The following is a 20358-nucleotide window of genomic DNA, read 5'->3' as shown; positions in this document are numbered from 1 at the left end:
ATTATTATAATTATTATATGACAATAAATGTATATAAGGCGCTGACTCAACTTAAATTAAATGCCCAACGCGCACTTGTGAAAACAAAGTCACATAAAAGTTAGAAACAAAGGATCGGGAATAAGATAGAACATTAGATGAAAATGAAATTGTTATGTAGAAATTAAACAGAATAAATACGTTTTAAGAGTACTTGTTATACTTCAACTGATCCACTTTATAGAATCTCTCGAGGGAAAGCATTCCAAAGCTAATGCCTAGCTTGCACGACCAAAGTTTTTGTTCCTCCCACTTTACTTGGTATTGAGTTTAGGAAGGACAAGAAATCTGGAGTTTTGAGAGCGTAAAGATCTGGATGGAATGTAATGATTTATCAGATCATCCATTGGGAGCCCACTTTGTTTTAGTGTGTTTGTGTGCCCCTTTGCAGCAAATTTTTGTGTGAGACATGATGCATTCCATAGTTTCTGGGTGGTATTCTCGAAAGCGGCCTAAGTTAAACCTGGCCTAAGTTAAACCGTGGTTTAGTTAGGCCAGGCTTAACTTAGGCCGCTGACCTAAGTCATTTTCATTTCTCGAAAGGTGGCCTAACTGATCCATGGTTTAAACCTGGCCTAACTTAGTCCATGGATTATTCACCATGGTTACAGTTTCTGCACATGCTCAGTACCGAAGCTGCGACGTCACAATGCACTAAGACAATGGATGCGCGCAGTGTGGAGAGGATGCATCACCTCGACAACTTGAGCAATATGACATCACAATGCACTAAGACAATGGGCTAAGACAATGGATGCGCGCTGAGTGTGGAGAGGATGCATCACCTCGACAACTTGAGCAATATGACGTCCAGGGACGGCGGAGCGACTTCCAAAGCGGGGGGCAGCACCAACAAAAAGGGCACTTGCTGGAATTGTATCATTGTTAAAAGGGAAATTATCAGAGATGAAAAGGGTCACATATCGCACTTGAAAAGGGGCATTGAACATATTTTAAAAGGGGCACTTATGAGAATGAAAAAGAGGCACTTATAATAAAGGAAATGTGCATTTGTTGAAATAAAAGGGGCACCGATAATTTTGTTAATAGGGGCACCTCTCAGATTTAAATAGGGCAATAATCAGAGGTGAAGGGGCACTTCTGAAAAGTGAAAAGGGGCACTTATTGCAAAGGAAAATGAAAAATTGTCAAATGAAAAGGGGCGCATGTCAAAATTAAAGGGGCACTTATCAGAGGTGAAAAGGGGAAGGGGCACTTTTCCTATGGAAAAAGGGGCACTTCTTACAAAGTTAAAAGGGAACTTTCCTATATAAAAAGGGGCATTTGAAAAAAGGGGCACTGTCACCCCCCCCCCCCAACTCTTTCTCTCTATCTCCATCTCTCTTTCTCACACACACACTATCTCACATCATTGTTTATTTCTCTCACCATTAAATTGTTCTTTCTCATTTGGTTCCCTTTCTCTTTTACGCTATCTCTCTCTCTCTCTCTCTCTTGTTCGCTCTCTGTTCTCCCACTGTTCTATTTCAAGACTTTTTTCATGTATAATTCAATGAACCCAACGATATGCACACTTAAAATCAAAAGATATGAAAGAAATATTGTATATAACATATCAACAATTATGTTCAATTTATTTATTTTTCTTAAAACAGAAAAGATTGTAATTCATGATGAATACGATTATAAAATTGAAGGTCAAAATCAAATATTAAGCTCCAATAGCCTCATAATCTGCTACTTGAAACTATTAGAATTAAATGTTATGTATTTGTTACATTACCTTCTCCCATTTTTTTAAAACAAAGCATAGTCTACTTTTGAGCCATGTTTCTTTTGCAGGGAATCTGTTATATCATGACTTGCACTATATTATAAAACACATTACAAAACATAATTTCTTAAATGACTTAAAATCACAATTTTTCCAGTGAAACAGTAAACATCTGATGTACATAAAAACATCCTTATGAGTAATGGTTGCTTTGTGGTTCACACACACAACAAGGACATATCAGGCTTATTATCAATGGTTGCTTGTTTGTTACCATAGCTTCATGTTATGAGGATTATACTACAAAGGTTTTGATCCCCATGCAGTCACAGTTACAGCAGATGGAGTTTGGTTCATTGAATAGGCTAAGTAGAACTTCATAGTCCCCGCAAGTATGTCTGTTGTATGAAAAGAGAAAAGAATAAAAGGAAGCACATTGAAACCTATTTCTATTAAACATTAAATTGGTCTTGCATGTACATTGTGACCAAAGTGGACTTACATGCACATTGTGGTAAAAGTGGAGTGCATTTAGTTACATGAAAGTATTGATGGAAAAATGTGAATGAACAAATGTACCTGGGCATACAAACAACAACTTATTCCTACAGCCTACCTCTCAGAAATTCAGCAGCTCAGTAGTTCTCCTTCCTCTCTCTGAATTTGTCTTAATCATCAGGTTATTTGCCTTCATTTATTTTACTGAAGAAGAACATCATCCTGAAACAAAAATAAAAAGGTTTAGACCTCATTAAAATACCAAAGATCTACTCCATTGATAATTGGTCTTAGTTATAGTGTCAATCATATTCTAACTTAAAAAAAACAACTAACTTTCATGTAGGCAGTGACTAGGCACCCCCTCCCCACTCAGTTACTAGTAATCATTGATTTACAGAATGACTACCGGTATCTCTTTTAAAGTCAAGAACAAACATACACATTCTTGCAGTACTATCTCATGTGCTTGCACCAAGTTATACTTGCCATGTCATGGCCTAAGAAAGCCAAGTTAGTCTCTTTCCTAAAATCAAGTCTAGAGGTCTACATCTTACTTAGATAACTAGCCGACAGTTGGCCTAACCTAGATGTAAACGCAGCCTGGAATGTAGATTTTACAAGGCCCTAATCGTTAGAGCCCAACTTTTCCATTTTAGTTCAATCTAACATTAGACCAAAGATTGTCTTTGTTTACGTTATCTCCCAAAATGAGCTTCGTGAAGGGGAAAAAAGTAAAATGAAAATTTACTGCACTGTACTGTACTGCAGTCTGTAGGTCTCTAAGTCTTATATGATCTAGAATTGTTAGTGGTAGGTTTGAGTTTTCTTCTGACCCAAATTTGAAAGTAGTTAATCAACTGTTGATTATTTGTGTCTTATTTTCAGAGATAGTTCCGCCCAAAAGTCTAGGCCAAGCTGTCACTCTCAGGAGTGACTGGTAGCCATGGCAATCAAGCTGAAGATATTAGCTCGTGCCGACGTAAAATGATAAAAGTTTGAGCGTAGATTGCACCTACATTCATCAGACAAAACAATTTTAAATCACTACATAATGTACCTTTAGACACATCTGCAGATTCATAAAATCAGCACATCTTTTAAATAAAAATTGTATAAACATTATTTAGTTTACAAAAGTAAGACGTTATTACAGCATTACTCACCAGCAGACTTTCCAAGAAAAATGGAGTATCTATTTTTCCTGTTCAGGAAATAACTGGTGTTGGGCCAACTGGCGTGGAGACGCCTATGTGGGTGCAATCAATAGCACCAACCATATTTACGCCAGGGAAATGGCAGTAATTATAAAATTCATGTTGGGTCTTCACTCTGCAGGACTGCCTCTCTTGTTGAAAGAATTGAGATGTATTGCTCCGATCTCCTGGCAATGGCTATTGAGATGGACTTCACAAGGCGGGTCACAGTAGCTTGGGAGAGGCCTTCTTTTTTCATCCCCATGCATCAATTGAAAAGAACCTGAAATAGCAGAAAATCAAGATGAAAAATATGTTGATATTTGATAAGAAATTACAATTTCTCTTTCTCTGTAGTTTACTAATAGTAAGCTAGGTCTACTGTACCATTATCAGCAAATGTATATGTCAAAAAAGGAAGCTTCTGTCCATTTCCTTTCAATTCCTATAAGACCTGTCAAGACTAGACTCTTATTGATGAAATTTAGATTTCTTGGGGAGGGGGGGGGGGGGGGGGTGGGTGGTTATGAAAATCATCATCATCCTGTAGAAAATTATCCCAACAACAGCCACAACTAGCACTGCAGCTCAGGCAGAGGTGTTACCAGACCGAAATTTCCGTCTTTTTCGTTCATTAGCCTCTGATTTGGGTAGGGTCGGCTCTAGACCGAATTTTCCGTCTCTTTCGTTCGTTAGCCTCTTATTGGGGTAGGGTCGGCTCTCTCTTTAGAGACGGAAGCCGTTTATACACATGTCCTTGCTAACGCCACGGCCAGTTCTGGTCGTAGCGTTTTGCCCCCAAAATCCCCCAAAATGTCATTTTACCTCGAGCATGTTATATTGTAAATTAGGCCTAGGCTATAATAAATCAGTTCCACTTACCAACTTGACTGAAATAATCAGTTTAATAGTCCCTTTTTAGGAAATTATGGGTCAAAATCGGAATCCATGTTGAAAAATCTTTTTCAACATGGATTCCGATTTTGACCCATAATTTCCTAAAAAGGGACTATTAAACTGATTATTTCAGTCAAGTTGGTAAGTGGAACTGATTTATTATAGCCTAGGCCTAATTTACAATATAACATGCTCGAGGTAAAATGACATTTTGGGGGATTTTGGGGGCAAAACGCTACGACCAGAACTGGCCGTGGCGTTAGCAAGGACATGTGTATAAACGGCTTCCGTCTCTAAAGAGAGAGCCGACCCTACCCCAATAAGAGGCTAACGAACGAAAGAGACGGAAAATTCGGTCTAGGTCGGCTCCTGAAAAAGATCCTACCCAAATCAGAGGCTAACGAACGAAAGAGACAGCCAGATCTAGATTTAGGTCTAGGCCTAGTGCTAGTCCACTTTTAGGCAACAGCGTCTCGAAAATCCACTATAAAAGTAGTTTCTACGTCTAGCAATGATATTTTTAAGGTGGTGTTAAGGTGGTATATGCGTACGAAAGTACAATAGTGGCCAGATAAAAATTACCCGGTAAGAAATTGCTCAATCTCAGGAAACGAAAATGTTAACCGACAATTATTTGCACGTATGGGACTGGTCTGCAATCACCATGAAAATTAACCAAGTTTCTCCCAAATTTATTCAGTTAAAAGCATTTTAGATTATCACCAGTACAGCAAAATGAAAGTAACAAAAATATTTTATTAGCTGGTGTAACTTTCATGAGCGCTTATCCATGCAAAAGAGTGTAAATTGTTATCAAATATAGAAATTCAAATGCAAAACTTACCGTTCACTCTCCGCGGACACTCGATTTAACTAAAACGTGACGTCACGCGAAGTTAGGCCGAACTATGACGTATTTAAACCTGCCCTCTGAGCGGCCTAAAGTTAGGCCGAACTATGACGTATTTAAGCCTGGCTTATCTTTAGGCCACCTTCGAGAATAGCAAAAAAGATAGTCCATGGTTTAAACCAGGTTTAGGCCACTGATTTAACTTAGGCCGCTTTCGAGAATACCACCCTATGAGATTAACCTGACTTACCTGAGCATTCCAAATTGGTTTTGAGTGGCACCTTGCATAATGATTCTTGGTCAATGCTACCATAACTGGCTTTTGGGCCACAGTTTGGTTGCTTCTGGTATAAGCAGCAGAATATTTTGTCTGGCATGGGCAATTCCGTGCTCTGTGGCGTTCATGCATTTAGTTAAAATTGGTTTCAAGTGGTAATACCTCGATCGTTCATTCGATCAAACGCATTTTTAGGGGCCCTTTTTATGAGTCTGGTGTGCCTTTTGCAGCAGAAATTGATTTTTTTCTGGCAGGGGCCATTCGGTGTTATGTGGCATTCATCCATTAATTGTTATTTAACATTAGTTTGAAGTGGTACCTCGATTCGTAAGTAAGTTGATCAAACCCATTTTTAGGCCCCTTTTAACCGGTACAATATTATTAGTGAGCAAGCCAGCTGCACTATAACATGCATAAAGCATCATGATGAACAACATTATCTGTAAATACAACAACAGGCAATTCATTTAAGGCTAAAAACTCCACTGCTACACATTACAATACTACTAACCTAGTCATTAATTCGTTTAGTAGAGTACAGGCATAATGAGTACCGAATGCAGATACAACAAAATACAAGAGAAATCTATCAAAAATGAGAGAGCAATGGGGGCTTTGTTGTACATGTATCAATGTCTGCTGGTACAATCATCCATCCACGTGCTTCTTCCATTTAACTTTGCTGGCTCAGACACAAAGCTTTTAGACGACTCCATGAAATTGAAACGGTAAAAATTATACCACTGAGTGAGGAGTCGGTCCTATACTGCAGATCAGTTTAAAGGGGTAAGCCACTGTAGCCACACTATTTTATTCACAAACGTCCCGTGTGATCGAAGTAACTTCACTTTCCTGATTTTAATACTATGGCTGTTCAGCTATCTGAATTTAAATAAAGGGCCTGAACTTTTGAAGTTTCACGTAAAAATTACAGAAAAAGCCTGGTAACATATTATTATTATCGTGCAGAGTATTCCCTTAAAAGGATCAATTTGGCATATTGACATGATTATGCTTGTTTTTATATCATATTATGAAATGACATTTTTATATAGTACTATAGGTGCTATGTAATTAGGCTCTTCTTGAAAACGATTTTTTACCGGAGCGTCAATGATTTACTTGTATATCACACTATAACACTTTAAGATCAGGACAATAAAAGTTGGTATCCATGCTACGGTAATAGACTAAAGATGGACAAATTGGGACTCCCCCTTTTTGGAATTGATGCACCAGATAATTTAGAAACTGAGAGAACAAATTATAATGAAGAATTTTGCCTGTAGGATTAGATAGAGGGATACGGGATGGATTATTACCATCTTTTTTTCTTCACTCTACCATGCTGGCATGCCGACGTAGAGGGCGCTCTTTAATATTCGTGACAAAGAGATTCGATCATACACAGTGAGTGATTTCAAGTACGGTGTTCGGTGTTGGTGTTGGTGTTGAGAGCGCGCAAAGGCTGCTGAACCGAGCTCCAACACGTACACCGACGGTCAGTTTAGAAGGACGATACCAATCACGTAATCGATAGCTCAACACCAGCCTCAACACCGAGTGACTTCCTACTACAGGCGAAAGCGTCTTGCGATAAAAGCATAATCCATTCTGAAATTTCAATAAATTACGTCATATCGCATGTTAAATGTAAAATCATTTAAAAAAATCAAAAGAAAAAATATCGTTATTCAGTGATTTACCTATAAGTTTAATCATTCAATATTATCTTGACTGTAAAATGGATTTTGCGATCGGTATGTGATGAGTAGCCGTAAGCGAACAGGACCCGTATTGCCGTAATACTACGGTATGGCTTTGTTTATAAACATGCATGCTCAAACTACTAAAATCGTGAGCACGTTCATGCATCTTTTGGACATTTTAGTGTGTTCATGATTAGAAAATGTGCAGTCGTGGTTGAACTATACAATAAATTTATTTACAGGGGAAGAAATGCCTAGGTCAGGAAGTCTCCGATAATCTTCCTAGATCTAGTCCTACAGCCATTTTGTCAATCAATCAATTACATTTATTACAGGTAGCGTGTAGGCCTGGAGTCTAGGCCTAATTAATGCATATTTATTATTTAAAAAATAAGATATCAAATTTACATTAACAACAAAATTACATAGTCTAGTCTACATTCAGTAATTAGTGGAATGATAGAAATAGTTTTATTTATTTTAACAGATCAGGGGTATAAAATGATTTGTCACAAATTGCTCTCAATTCTTGGCAAAAAGTTTTGTAGAAAAAGATGTTGGGGCATGGATGACAGTTGAGGAGGTTTACATGCAAAATCTTTTATGTTTCTTTTCAGACTTCTAATGGACAAATATTTACGATGGTTAATCTTTAAGGCTAGACTCTAGATATCTACAGTGATATTTTATGCAAACTTTTCATGAAAGTCAGAGACAAAAGAAAAGGCTTCATTATTATTATTATTATTATTATTATTATTATTATTATTATAAAGCGTCCAGACCATATTCACAACTCTCCTTCATCGATCATTTCCCTGTGGTTCTTTACAAAAAAATCTTTAAAAAAGGATAGCCTAGTCTACACTCATACCAAGGTCTTCTGAATACAAGCATTACAAGTAAATTGAATCCTATTCCTAATCGTCTGACTTCATTTAATTAGATCTAGATCTAGACCTACAGGGATCTAGACAGACCTAGATCTAAAACTAGCCTAGATGATAGTAACTAAAACAAAGTAGACCTAGATCTAGATCTACACTGTGAAAAGGTTGGGCAAAATTTTCCAACACTTTGCCAATAGTCAACCCAACCATCTATTGGGCAATATTTTCGTATTTTGCCCAACAGTTGGTCAAGATTTTCCCAACAAGTGGGCTACCGTAGTCCGGCAGTTGAAGGGTCATATCTTCGCCCAAATTTTTGTCAAAATACGAAACAATTATGCACGTGTGAAGTAGGGCACTTACGTTTACCAATACCACTGGGCAAAATATTGCCCAATAGATGGTTGGGTTGACTATTGGCAGAACGTTGGGCAAAGTGTTGACAAAATATTGCCCAACCTTTTCACAGTGTAGTATTAGTAAAACTTTGTTTGACTTTGAGTAGATTTTTCTATGCTATGACCGAGTCTTAGACCTACTGCAAAGGTTCGAAATATATCCTAAAATAGTCTACAGACCAGATAAAATGTAAACACTTTTAAACTAACTCAGCTACTGGGTCAAGGTCTAACTAATTTTACTCTGTCATTTCATTAGCTACAGAGCAGTCGAGTCTCGCTTGCGGAATACCGACCGACCGGGCCGGGCGGGCTGCGCTCCCGTGCCTGCAGGCGAGCCAGCCCACGGCATAGATATAGGTCGTCCAAGAGGCCAGGTCAGAATCGTACCCGATTCGATTCCAGATGATCAAAAGGCTTAATTGCGCCAAAAAAATATAGCAGAAATTTAGGATTTTCAGACCGTATCTGAGACTTACCTGGAGTTGACTGAACTTTTCCTCAAGATCACGAATATCTACCAAATACATCACATGTGAGTAACAGTTAAATCCATTGACATGGTTACGTGTCATTAACGATTTGTAGTATTTGTACTTGTAAAGTTCACTGAAGTGGGCGCACGTGTAGTAGACGTAATTAGCATAAGCAATGCAAATTTTATGACGCGTTTACCTCTCCGTAGTCTTTTCTCCCTGCTGTAGTCCGAGTGTATATAAATAGAAGCTGTTTATCAATGATCTGTGCAAGCTATTTTTACCCTATGTTGTCCTTGCGATAAAGACTAATATTTGTTTTTATCTCGGTTTTTTTGTTTTTTTTTGTTTGTTGTGATAATAGAAAGTTAATGGAAGGTTGATCTAGACGAAATATTTATGTATGACAGGGTCAGGGGTCTAATGATTATTTTGTGTTTCAAGTAATTTCGGTGTAGCGTGTGGGTACTTGTACATGTAGAACATAAATAGAAATGAAAAGGATTTTTAAAATAAAAAGATCTAGAGTCTAGATCTAGATTCTTTATATAATTTACTGAGGGTGCATGCTGCGAAGGTGATTGTTTGTTAGTCGTACTATCATGACAGTTACCCTCTAAACAACCGCCCCACCCCTGAAAATTACCCCCTGTTTATTTAAGGGGGACGTCTAAGTCTAACATTATGCTAAGCTTGTTGCCGGCCTTGGGGGGGGGGGGGGGGGGGGGGGAGGTTGATTGCCCGAGTAATTTTCTGGGGGGGGGGGCGGGGGTAATAAATGTCCGATACGGGGAAGGGAGTAATCGTAATTGTCCTAGCACTCCTAGTCCTAGAAGTTCCTTTTTGCCTTTACACATTTTAATGGGGTAGGAGAAGGGGGAAATGAAAAAGGGCTGTCATAGGACTTAATTGTGTTCACATCGTAATCGGAGTAGTCCTCCGCACTTCTTAATAATTTAACGTGCTCCCAATAACGTAATTTCAAGTTTATAAGCCATCACATTGAACTACACGCGACAAAGAAAGAATTTTTCATGACACGATTAATTTTGCCATTAAACTTCATCAATGTTTAATACTGAATTGGACCTATTTATTTATAATCTTACTTTATACATCAAGATCAAGGGAGTTTTTTGTTTACGTTATAGGATGGAGACTCCCAAAAAGAAAGGTTCTTGGAGGGTGAATGAGATTATGGTATGCATGGATACGTACCTCGAATTACACAGCACGTACAAAGCCATGAAAAAAAGTGGACAGGCAAAACTGTTTCATGATAAAATATGCGACACTTTAAATCTGCCGCGAGGGTGTACTGAGAACCTAATGAAGAACATCGGCCGAGAGTATCGGGATGAGGTGAGAAGCTCCATGGCTACAGGGGGTGAAACCCGGACGCCTACACTGAGGGGTTCCAGTGACTTGTATGACAAATATGACGAATACTACCAGTTGTACTTCCCAGCTGGTGGACAGGTGATTATATTAATAAATTATATCATTCTTATACAATTTTACCTGACTACAAGAATAAGCAAGTTTTCCGTAGAATAAAGTACGCAATGAATTCGAATAACTCTTTTCTGTCGCTCTATCAAACTTGACAGATATTAATAACATAATATATATGGCCTATATACTGATGCCAAATGTCTATACAATTTACAAAGCTTAATATTAACAATGCATGTAACTTTAAACAAGGTATCATAAACGGCAAATTATTTTACAAAGTTCATGAATTTCAACTTAATCAAACCAAAATACAAAATGATACATACATGTAACAGTCTGTTTTTTGGTACTTATTTAACTTTTAAATTTAATTAAAAGCTTTAATTTTACTGTATCAACATCAAACTGACTATAAGTTTATCAGAAGTGTTATATTTACCATTTCAACCCGTTTTAGGTTAAGCCGCATGCAGTTATAACCGAAGGCATGGTGAGAACCATCAATTCCGCGGCGTCCGGACCAACCCCATCGCAACCAGGTACATCTGAGCAACCAAGCCCCAAGAAGAGGAGAACTCAACAGGATGAGATGCTCGATGCAATGAGAGAATTGGTTGACACCCAAAAAACAATTGCAAGTGAACTGAAAACTATAAGAATGGTTATGGCAACACATTGCGGCATTGAAGTGAGGGTTGAGAGCAATGAAATTTAAATTATCATTTATTTTCTTTACAGTTTTTAGTCGTTGCTTTTGGACTTTTACATTTCCAGACTTTAAAAAAAAACAGAAACTTATTAGAAATTAATATTGTTCATCATAAGACTAACATCACTGTTGACCGTTGGTACTGATAATATTCATGTAGTGTTGGGAGCCCCAAATTCGCCTAAAATTTGACCGCAAAATTTAAATTGTATCATAATGTGAAAGCGGGTGTCAATTGGAATAATTTACAATGTACCATATAATCAAATCATCAATTGGATTCCAGGATATTGGTTGATCTATGAAGTTAAATGTAATTTGTATACCTATTATGTAAAACAGACATGGCTACCAAACATTTAGAGGGAAATAGAACACCGCCCTTTGCAGCCATTCGATTCTCTTTAAGTTGCGCCAGTCGCCATCTCAGCTGGGTAGCACCTATTGTCCTTTCTACAATTTGACGAAGTTTGGTGACGTCAATGTTAAAGCGTGCTTCTGCTTCGTTGGGGTGCTGTTTGACAACTCTGTGCACAACCGACTGATGGAGATTACGATAGGCTGGATCTCCAAGGACAACAAAATTGTCTGGGAGATTGTCGAGGAAATGCATGAAACCAACACTCCATTCCGTTGCTGTTTTATCATGTGTCGCTCCTGACAAACCTGCAATATTGTTTGGTGTGTAAAGATACATAACTCAAATGTTAATGACCTTTGCCACTTATTTTTCGTGATTGGTGTTCATTGTTCACGATTTAAGACATGATAATCGATCTTATTAATTATAGTTACAAAAGTATTCCGGAGAAAATAATTATTGTAAATGAGCTAATTGCTTTGATTTATATTGATATTCAACAAATTACACTTTGGAAAGTTTAATGGCACTATATCTTCATTATTCATTTTAGTATTAAGTGCTATGTCAAATTGCACATTCTTTAGATATCTAATATTTACTCTGATATAATAATTTTGAAAAATTAAACTTTAGAAGTCTATACATGACTTATACATATCTGAAATTTTTTAGTTTCATGCGTGATTTTTTTTAAATCAATATTTTTTCTTGATTAATGTTATAACATTTTTTATTAGGATCATTGTTCTTTGTTTTATTTACCTGTTATTATATGACGAACTTGGCCAAACTTATCCGAAATGAGCTGGGTGTTCAGTGAATCACATGATTTGCCATGGCGACCACAAAAGTAGGCGTCGCCTGCATGGTCAGGTCTCTGGATCCGGGAAATATACCCGTCGATGTATAAAATTACTTGCTTCAACTTTTCGTTCCAGATAAAAGAAAGGGGACAAAGTAAAGCCTAAAATTAATTTAATTTGTTTTCATCATAATAAATATCATTATGATTATGGCTATTTGTCGCCGGTATTTAAACAAAACTCTTCTAGCGACCGCCCTCCCCCACTACGATCCAGCTATCATCATCATCATCATCATCATCATCATCATCATCATCACAATCATCATCATCACCAGATCATCATCATCATCACCATCACCAGGTCATCATCATCATTATCATCATCATTATCATCACCATCATCACATTATTATTATAGGCCTAAGTTAAGTTTTTTTTTAAATAATTATTTTCATTATTGTAAATTTGTTTATTCTATATTATTATTGTTATTCGATATCATTATCTTTACGTTATATATACCTGCCCATCCGGCATCATGATTTCAGACGCAAGCCGTTCGTATTGTTCTGGCCGCGGAAGAGAAATATACTCCGGCGCCTTATCAAAGAGAAAATCTGTCGTCAATCTGGTGTGACGAAATGCGGTGGAGGTGGCAATTCCCGCGGATCTGCCCAGTTGTCTGTAATAGCCACCTCCAGCCAAATAGTCTAGTAGGGTTTCTATCATTTGTTCTGATTTGAGATACCCGCGTGGTCCTGCCCCCCTCCAGTCGTTAAATTCACCTCCAAGTTGGGAAATTTCTCGCTCACTTAATCGATAATGTTTTACAGATGATTCGCTTGATGATGCTGGGACTCTATGATGATTTGGGCGCCGACGATAGTTAAGTAGATTGAACATGATACAAAATTAAAACTAAAAAAACAGTATAGTGAAGAAAAAATTAATAATGTAAAAGGGGTACTTCTTCCGTGCAGCAGCCTTAATCGTAATGATAGCAACACCAACACCAACACCGAACTTGAAATCATGAATTTCCCAATCCCTAGGGGCTGGTGTTGGTGAATGGGAAAATTACACGTAAATCGTCAACACCAACCGCGATACTCGGTTCAGCAGACGACATCCAACACCAGCTTCAACACTGCGTACCGGAAATACGTCATATCTTCCGAGGTCAATCCCAACACCGGCTCGATTTCAAGTTCGGTGTTGTAGCTGGTGTTGGTGTTCTCACAACACCAACACCAGCTTTCAACACCGTACTTGAAATCACTCAGTATGTCCTCCGTAGGAGGACTAGAGGGCCAACTAAAATCTTGACCTTTGACATTTCATAGGTTTTGCATTGGATGCATTATGGGGGTTTTGTCCGATTTGAACGACGGTTTTGGAGGGTCAATGAATATTCATGAACAATGACATAAAAAATACGCCAATTACTGTTTGTTGATTGGCCATCGACAAAATGTTTTATGTATTAGGTCATGCATAAAACATTTTTTGCATTCCCAGAATTCCCTACGATTTGAGCAAGAAAATGACGAAAAAATGGCGGTTGTATGAACTGCGACTTTGAAGTTTTTCAATTACGAACAATGAAACATTTTTCTTGTAAGTGAATTTCTATTATCATAGAAGTTTGTCAAATACATCTCAGTTGAGCAGAAAATCTTCAGGCGAACATCGACATCAAAGTGATACTATACGGATACCAAAAAAAGTAAGTAAAGATCCATTTTGTGTGAAGATCTCTGAAATGATTGTGATGTGTTCGTCGTTGCAGTGAGGGGCTCTCTGCATTGTCACAACGTATTATTCCCTATCCCATCCCTTTCTTTTGTCTTACCAAAGAATATTAACTGATTGAATTAACTCTAATTTAAGTCGTCGACGGTAATATTTTTAGAAATAATCAGGAGTTTACCGTAGGTTATTTCATTACAGCACATCTCATAATTTTAAGTTAAGTTCACAGCTTGATTACCGATAGTAATCAATGGTAGATGTAGACCTGTTGTAGACTGCGCAAATGGCTCATTGCTAGTCCAAGCCGATGCGATTTCGTCGAGCGGTTTATGATTTTCAATTCGCTGGTGCTAGCCGGCTGTAACACTCCACCAAGAAGCGACTGCGTTTCCTGAGCTGGCGCGGCTATAACTTTACAGTGTAGGCTACACTTTAGTCTTACTGTAAAGCCTAGGCTAGTATTCATAGCATAGTCTAGCCTGAATTTTCTGTCTCTTTCGTTCGTTAGCCTCTGATTTGGGTAGAGTCGGCTCCTCTCTTTAGCCAACCCTACCCAAATCAGAGGCTAACGAACGAAAGAGATAGAAAATTCAGGCTAATTAAGGCATAGATCTAGGTCTAGGTCTAGATCTAGATAGACTAGGCCCTGGCCTAGGCTAGGGTCTAGTCATGCTAGTGTGGCATTATGTATCCAGGTCCAGCTTAGTTCGGATGTAGGCTAGATAGACTAGACAAGAACAAAACAAAACAAAAAGGGTGTCACTTCCTAGCTTCCTAATTTTACCCTCACCCCCACCACTCTTTTTTCTTGATTGTGCTCTAACTTCTAAGTTATGGCACTGTGCCTTGTTTGAAATATTTAGAGGAAAATGACATGTTTAGACTTTAGAGAGAAAATAGGTTTATATTATTTGCGTATTACTAATGTTCGAATATTTACCTTGTTTACAATAAAGTTTTAGGACTATTTGCTACCCCCTTTTTATTTGGTATGGCATGGGTATTTCTAACTCTAGTCTAAAGGACATGAACCAAGTTATAAAATGCAAGCATTTGATACTATTACTTGCACGAAGCTTACTAAGTTTCTGTTTTCTTTTAATTGTAGATCCTATGGAACAAAGAAGCAGATAATGATCACAGAAGTGCAACAAAGAGCACCAGGACCTGATCATCAAATGTTATGCTGTAGATCTAATCAGGAACAGGTTACCTCAGTTGAACTCTGGCAAGGTATGTTTGTATGCAGTTCGAAAATATTCAGGCTGTATAATCTAAGCTCATGCGAACACCGCACTCGACTTGGACTATATACAAAGATTTGGGGAACTGTCATCTTGTGTTGGATTATATCTTGTAATTCTCATTTATTCTCTAGCTTTATTTAGGTGACTAACTATGGTGTTGCTTCAGTTTATTCTCTCAGCATATTAAAAGATGTACTCAAAGGCATTTTTTCCTCAATATTACATTATATCTAACAAACTTTTGTTCACAAAAGTCTAGCAAATAATAACTTAAAATAAATTGGAAATTACTTTAAAAATAATAATAATAATAATAATAATAATAATAATTGGAAATACATCTAGAAGTCTAAACCTTTACTCTTCTCTTCAAAAAGGGCCCTATCAGATAGACATAAGTTTATCATTTTTTAATAAAATTAAAATGCAAGACCTACAAAAAGTGGGGAGGTACTATTTTTGAAAATACAATATAATGCAGCAGTTTTAATCTTATTTGATTTCTCCTCTCTTTTTGTTTTTATTATGCAGGTTGTCCCAATCTGCATGGTTTGATACCCAGGCTTCTTTTGTACAAGTCCCTAGTCCACCCTCATCTTGAGAACTGTTCCGGTGTCTGGGATCCCTACAACATCTAAGATGTCCAGGACGCTACTTCACAATGGGGACCACAAGAGAACCAGCAGTTTGACTGAGATGATCAGCACCTTTTAGTTGCCTACTATATCTACAACTACAAGGTACTCTGCAAGAAGATTGGGAATGGTGCACAAGATAGTCAATGGTCTCTCCGCTCTCCCTTGAAAATGTTCCCACTGCACTACTTATAGCTACTTGCGCCCTCTATATAGCAAACAATGCCTTATCGGTGCCTGTTGGTCCCCCATGATCCTCTTTTTCTTATATTAATTGAGAGCTGATTTGATGAGATAACCACCTTTCAGTGACCTTGCAAGGTGGTCTAATCCCCCTGGCCAAACTAGTACAGACAGGCTTTAACAAATCACAAGCAGGAAATACCATGACATGACCCTCCAGTTGCACCAAGTCAGAAGCGACATAGACAAGTTTGTATTTGCCCAACACTCTGTCCCAAAGTTAATGGAACTGACTTCCAGCAAATATAGTGCATGCTGACAGTCCAGAGAACTGCCAGGGACTACTTCTGACGCATCTACTCTCCTTATCCCACTTAGAAACATTCTGTCTTCATCACACCACTTGTAATCTTTAGTATTAGTTCATCTTCGTGATAGGCTACAACGCCTTTTGAAGATTACCAGAAGAAGAAGATATATCGAGGATCATGAAAGTAATCATTTTTTCTTTTAAATGCGTGTACATGTAACATAGTTTTTTAATATTTAATCTTAAGTCAAGTTCTGACAAAAATATTAGGGATGCTGAACTGAATAGTAAATTGAAGGGGGGGGGGGGATAAAATGATGTAGTTCAATAGTAATACTGTAGTAATATAATTAATAACATTAATAATAATAACAATATTAAAAATAGTAACAATAATGACAATGATCATGATAATAGCAGTAATAATAATGATAATACAGGTAGTAGTAAAAACAACAATAATGTCCAATGTAAGATAAAGTACTCATAAAACTCGGTATATACCTGTGCTTTACATAATAAAATAGCATGTTGATATTATTGATTTTTTTTTCTCAAAATCTACAGTAAACTTTTACAACTGAAAAATTTGAATTCAAGAGACTAGCACCCCCCCCTCCCCCATCCTTTTGTCATCCTTTTGTTGATGTCATGTTGGATTTAAAAGGATCTTTATAGAAACAAAATATGTTGATAAATGAGTTCATAGATGTTAATAAATTAGTTAATACTGCTTAATTCTGTTCTTTTCATTTTCTTATTTTGTGAAATATATGTGATGATGCTGGTGATTATGATGATGTAGGCACTCTGTAATGATAATGCTCTATGACTGAGGTGAGATGGGGGCTGATGCAGTCTTGTGTAGAATTGAGTATGGTGTTCTACCATTTGATGTTTGTTTATATCTGGCATCAGCGAGATAGATTTAACCATCTTTCCTAATGAGAGAGAAAGCGGAAATGTAACAAGAGAGTGGACAAGACTAATGTATAAATATAATATAAAAAATGGTTTACAATAAAGATGAGGGGGGGGGGGTTAAATAAAGAATAAGTCAATGCCAAAATGATGAAAGCATAGGTAATTGGGGTGTGGATGGGGAAGGGAGGGTAATAGAGCCTATGGAAATGTCAATATTGGAAGGGGTCCCTGTATTGAAAATGTTACTGATGGGGGGGGGGGGCAAATTTAAAAAATATCAGTGGCGACGAATGCAAGAATGAAAAGAACGAGACAAATTAGAAATTTCATTTGGGATATGGGGCACAATATGAAGATCATTGAAGTCGAGGTGAGAATGATTCAATATTTGGACACTAAAAATATGAATATATCACTTGTTGAGTGGGCTAAAGGATCAGTGCAATTTTTCTGATTAAAAAAAATATTTAAGTTAATAAACGAACAAAACAAAAATGAATTGAGGTACCACAGTGAAATGGGGTCATTATTTTTAAAAATGTACTTTCCATCCTGGTGACAGTGAAGTTTGTGGCCCCAACTAAGTCAACCATTTGAAAGTTTATTACCCCCCCCCCCCCAACACACACACCTCCCCAACTCTGACCTTTGTTCTACATTTATCGGCCCAATACACCAGTTTACAGTTGTGTGCGCCATTTTAAACAAAGCCAATGACCTAGAGGTCATGTATTTATGCGTAAATTAGGATTGCGCCCATGCAAATTTTGATGATATCACTGCCCTACGCGCTGCGTTGTGCGCGCACATCATCATTTGCATGGGCGCAATCTTAATTTACGCATAAATACCACTGGTCAAAAGTTATTGGCCCCGCTTCCGGGGCCACTGACCCCGCTTCCGGGGCCAGTGACCCGAGATCAACTGTCTGCGCATGCGCACTGATACAACTGTAAACTGGTGTATTAAGGATTCTGTCGATATAGTAACGCATGCGCATTGTCTTTTTTTCATTGCGATAATATGCTAATAAGTGGAAAAGAGCTCATGAATATTCCAAATTTTAATTTAAATATTTTGCGCGCTACGCGCAGTCCAAAATCGCCATTTCGCTGGTGCACTAAACATTTGTCGTCTTCATAGGCTAATACATGAAAAGTGGAAGCAGTGTGCACTTTTGACCCTCCAAAATCTCCCCATGGCTAGACGGATGCAGAAGCGGAGTTGAACCCCCCTGATTCGTGAGATGAAAACAAAATCAGAAATCAGAGAGCCGAGATCGCAATGCGATTTGTGATTCTTGAACAAGAAACAAAATCACGAAGCAAAAAACGTGTTGCGATTTCCTTTTCTGTGGTGCGAATCAGAATTCAGAAATCAGAAAGAGTTTTTCTAGTTTTAGTTTTCTGATTTCTGATTCGTGTTTTTCACCACCAGAAACGAAATAGCAACACGTTTTTTGCTTCGTGATTTTAATTTTTTGTTTTTAAATAAGAAATGACAAAGGAATTTTGGACTTTTCTGTGTCGTGACAGAATCAGAAAAACGAATTATCCAATAGTACCCTAATTTTACTCGGCTCTCTTCTCTCCTCTCTTTAAGTATTGGGGAGGGTGGACAAAGCACTATACCCTACCCTGCCTCAACATCTCCTTTACGATAGTGAAGAAACCAACCATGTCGTATTTCGTCATGTCGTAAACCAGCCGTGTAGTCCATAATCTGCCCTATTTAATTTTGATCTTTACCACACTAGCGCTACCTTCCCCTACTTACTTGCTACCAGCCGAAGATGGCTTGATCATTAAATTCGGACGCCCGACGAAAAAGTTCTCAGGCTGGGATGGTGAGAATAATTATGAGTTCGTTGATAACGCTATCTTCGGCGGCTTGAATCAATTGTAGGGAAAGTAATAGAACCGGCCAGATTCTAGACTACCAGTGTTGTTGCCCCTGAAGTTTTGCCTAGGCATTTCTCTCCCTTTTTTAGAGTTTATATTTTTAGCATCCCATCATCTCCTTGCTGGTAATAAGGACAGCATCACCTTTTTGTCTTCTATAACAGGTTATTACATGTACTTCGAGAGCAACTCTGTTTCTCCGGGATACTCGGCCTGGTTTCTCTCTCCTCTCTTTCAGTATGACGTCACCACCACGGCATGCTTTACGTTTTGGTATCACATGTTTGGATCCACCATCGGTGAACTCAACTTCATCGTCATTGATGACGTCACAAAGGAAGAGACCTATCGATGGCGACTCAACGGTCAGCAGAACCCTGACCAGGATACATGGCTGCAGGGCAAGTTTGGAACATTACCTTCGAACGATGGCATGGTCAGTATAGCAATGTATACATAATTATCATCTTCAGGCGCAGATTCTGCTTTCACACGCAAACACAATTCCATATCATGTTAAAATCTGAGCTTAAAGCTTATCTGTACTAGTTTACAGGAGGGATTACACCGCCCTGCAAGGTCACTGGACGGATGGTTATCATCCTCAACTCAGCTCTCAGTTAACATAAGAAAAAGAGGATCACGGGGGACCAATGGTCACCGATTAGGTATTGTTTGTTATATAGAGGGCGCAAGTAGCTAAAAGTAGTGCAGTGGGCCTTTAAAGCGGAACTGCACTACTTGTAGCTTCTTGCGCCCTCTATACAGCCAACAATGCCTATTAAAAGTGGTACCCGTTGGTCCCACATGGTCCCCTTTTTCTCATGTTAATTGAGAGCTGATTGATGAGATAACCAACTGCCAGTGACCACACGCAGGGATGTCTAATCCTTCCTGGCCAAACTAGTGCAGATGGGGCTTGTAACACCTCCCTCTATCTTCATAGTAATCCTTACCTACATCCAGAACCTGTTTTTTCAGTTTCCGTTATGTAAACATTAGTTTTTTTAAACTCCATGGATGAGAAATTCATTGTTGATTATCACACTGAAATACCTGTAAAATCTAAAAACTAATCCCAATTGATTGTTTATATTGTTCCCTA

At 38.0% G+C, this 20358-nt stretch overlaps 1 protein-coding gene and 2 long non-coding RNA genes across 3 annotated transcripts in view; 2 read left to right on the top strand and 1 right to left on the bottom strand.

Annotated features, from left to right (window-relative positions):
• Positions 1-1458: 1458 nt before the first annotated feature.
• On the bottom strand, positions 1459-5450 carry LOC115927537. The gene is made up of 4 exons (XR_004065711.1): positions 5210-5450; positions 3439-3751; positions 2391-2494; positions 1459-2172 (listed from the first exon to the last, which is right to left on the bottom strand). It is a non-coding gene; the product is annotated as an uncharacterized LOC115927537 (long non-coding RNA).
• Positions 5451-13737: 8287 nt separating this feature from the next.
• Positions 13738-16195, top strand: LOC115927536. Its single transcript, XR_004065710.1, has 3 exons — positions 13738-14027; positions 15162-15286; positions 15832-16195. It is a non-coding gene; the product is annotated as an uncharacterized LOC115927536 (long non-coding RNA).
• A 3338-nt stretch (positions 16196-19533) lies between these two features.
• The window catches only part of LOC105442250 (MAM and LDL-receptor class A domain-containing protein 2-like), a 33856-nt gene continuing 33031 nt past the window's right edge, over positions 19534-20358 (top strand). Inside the window, exon 1 of the mRNA XM_011674175.2 lies at positions 19534-19689. Coding sequence (XP_011672477.2) covers positions 19534-19689 — 156 coding nt within the window. The remainder of the gene's footprint in view (positions 19690-20358) is intronic.

This window comes from Strongylocentrotus purpuratus, unplaced genomic scaffold, assembly GCF_000002235.5.
Source record: "Strongylocentrotus purpuratus isolate Spur 01 unplaced genomic scaffold, Spur_5.0 spur5_scaffold_20, whole genome shotgun sequence".
In the NCBI taxonomy this organism is placed as follows: Eukaryota; Metazoa; Echinodermata; class Echinoidea; order Camarodonta; family Strongylocentrotidae; genus Strongylocentrotus; species Strongylocentrotus purpuratus.
This window is presented reverse-complemented; position numbering and strand designations above follow the sequence as displayed.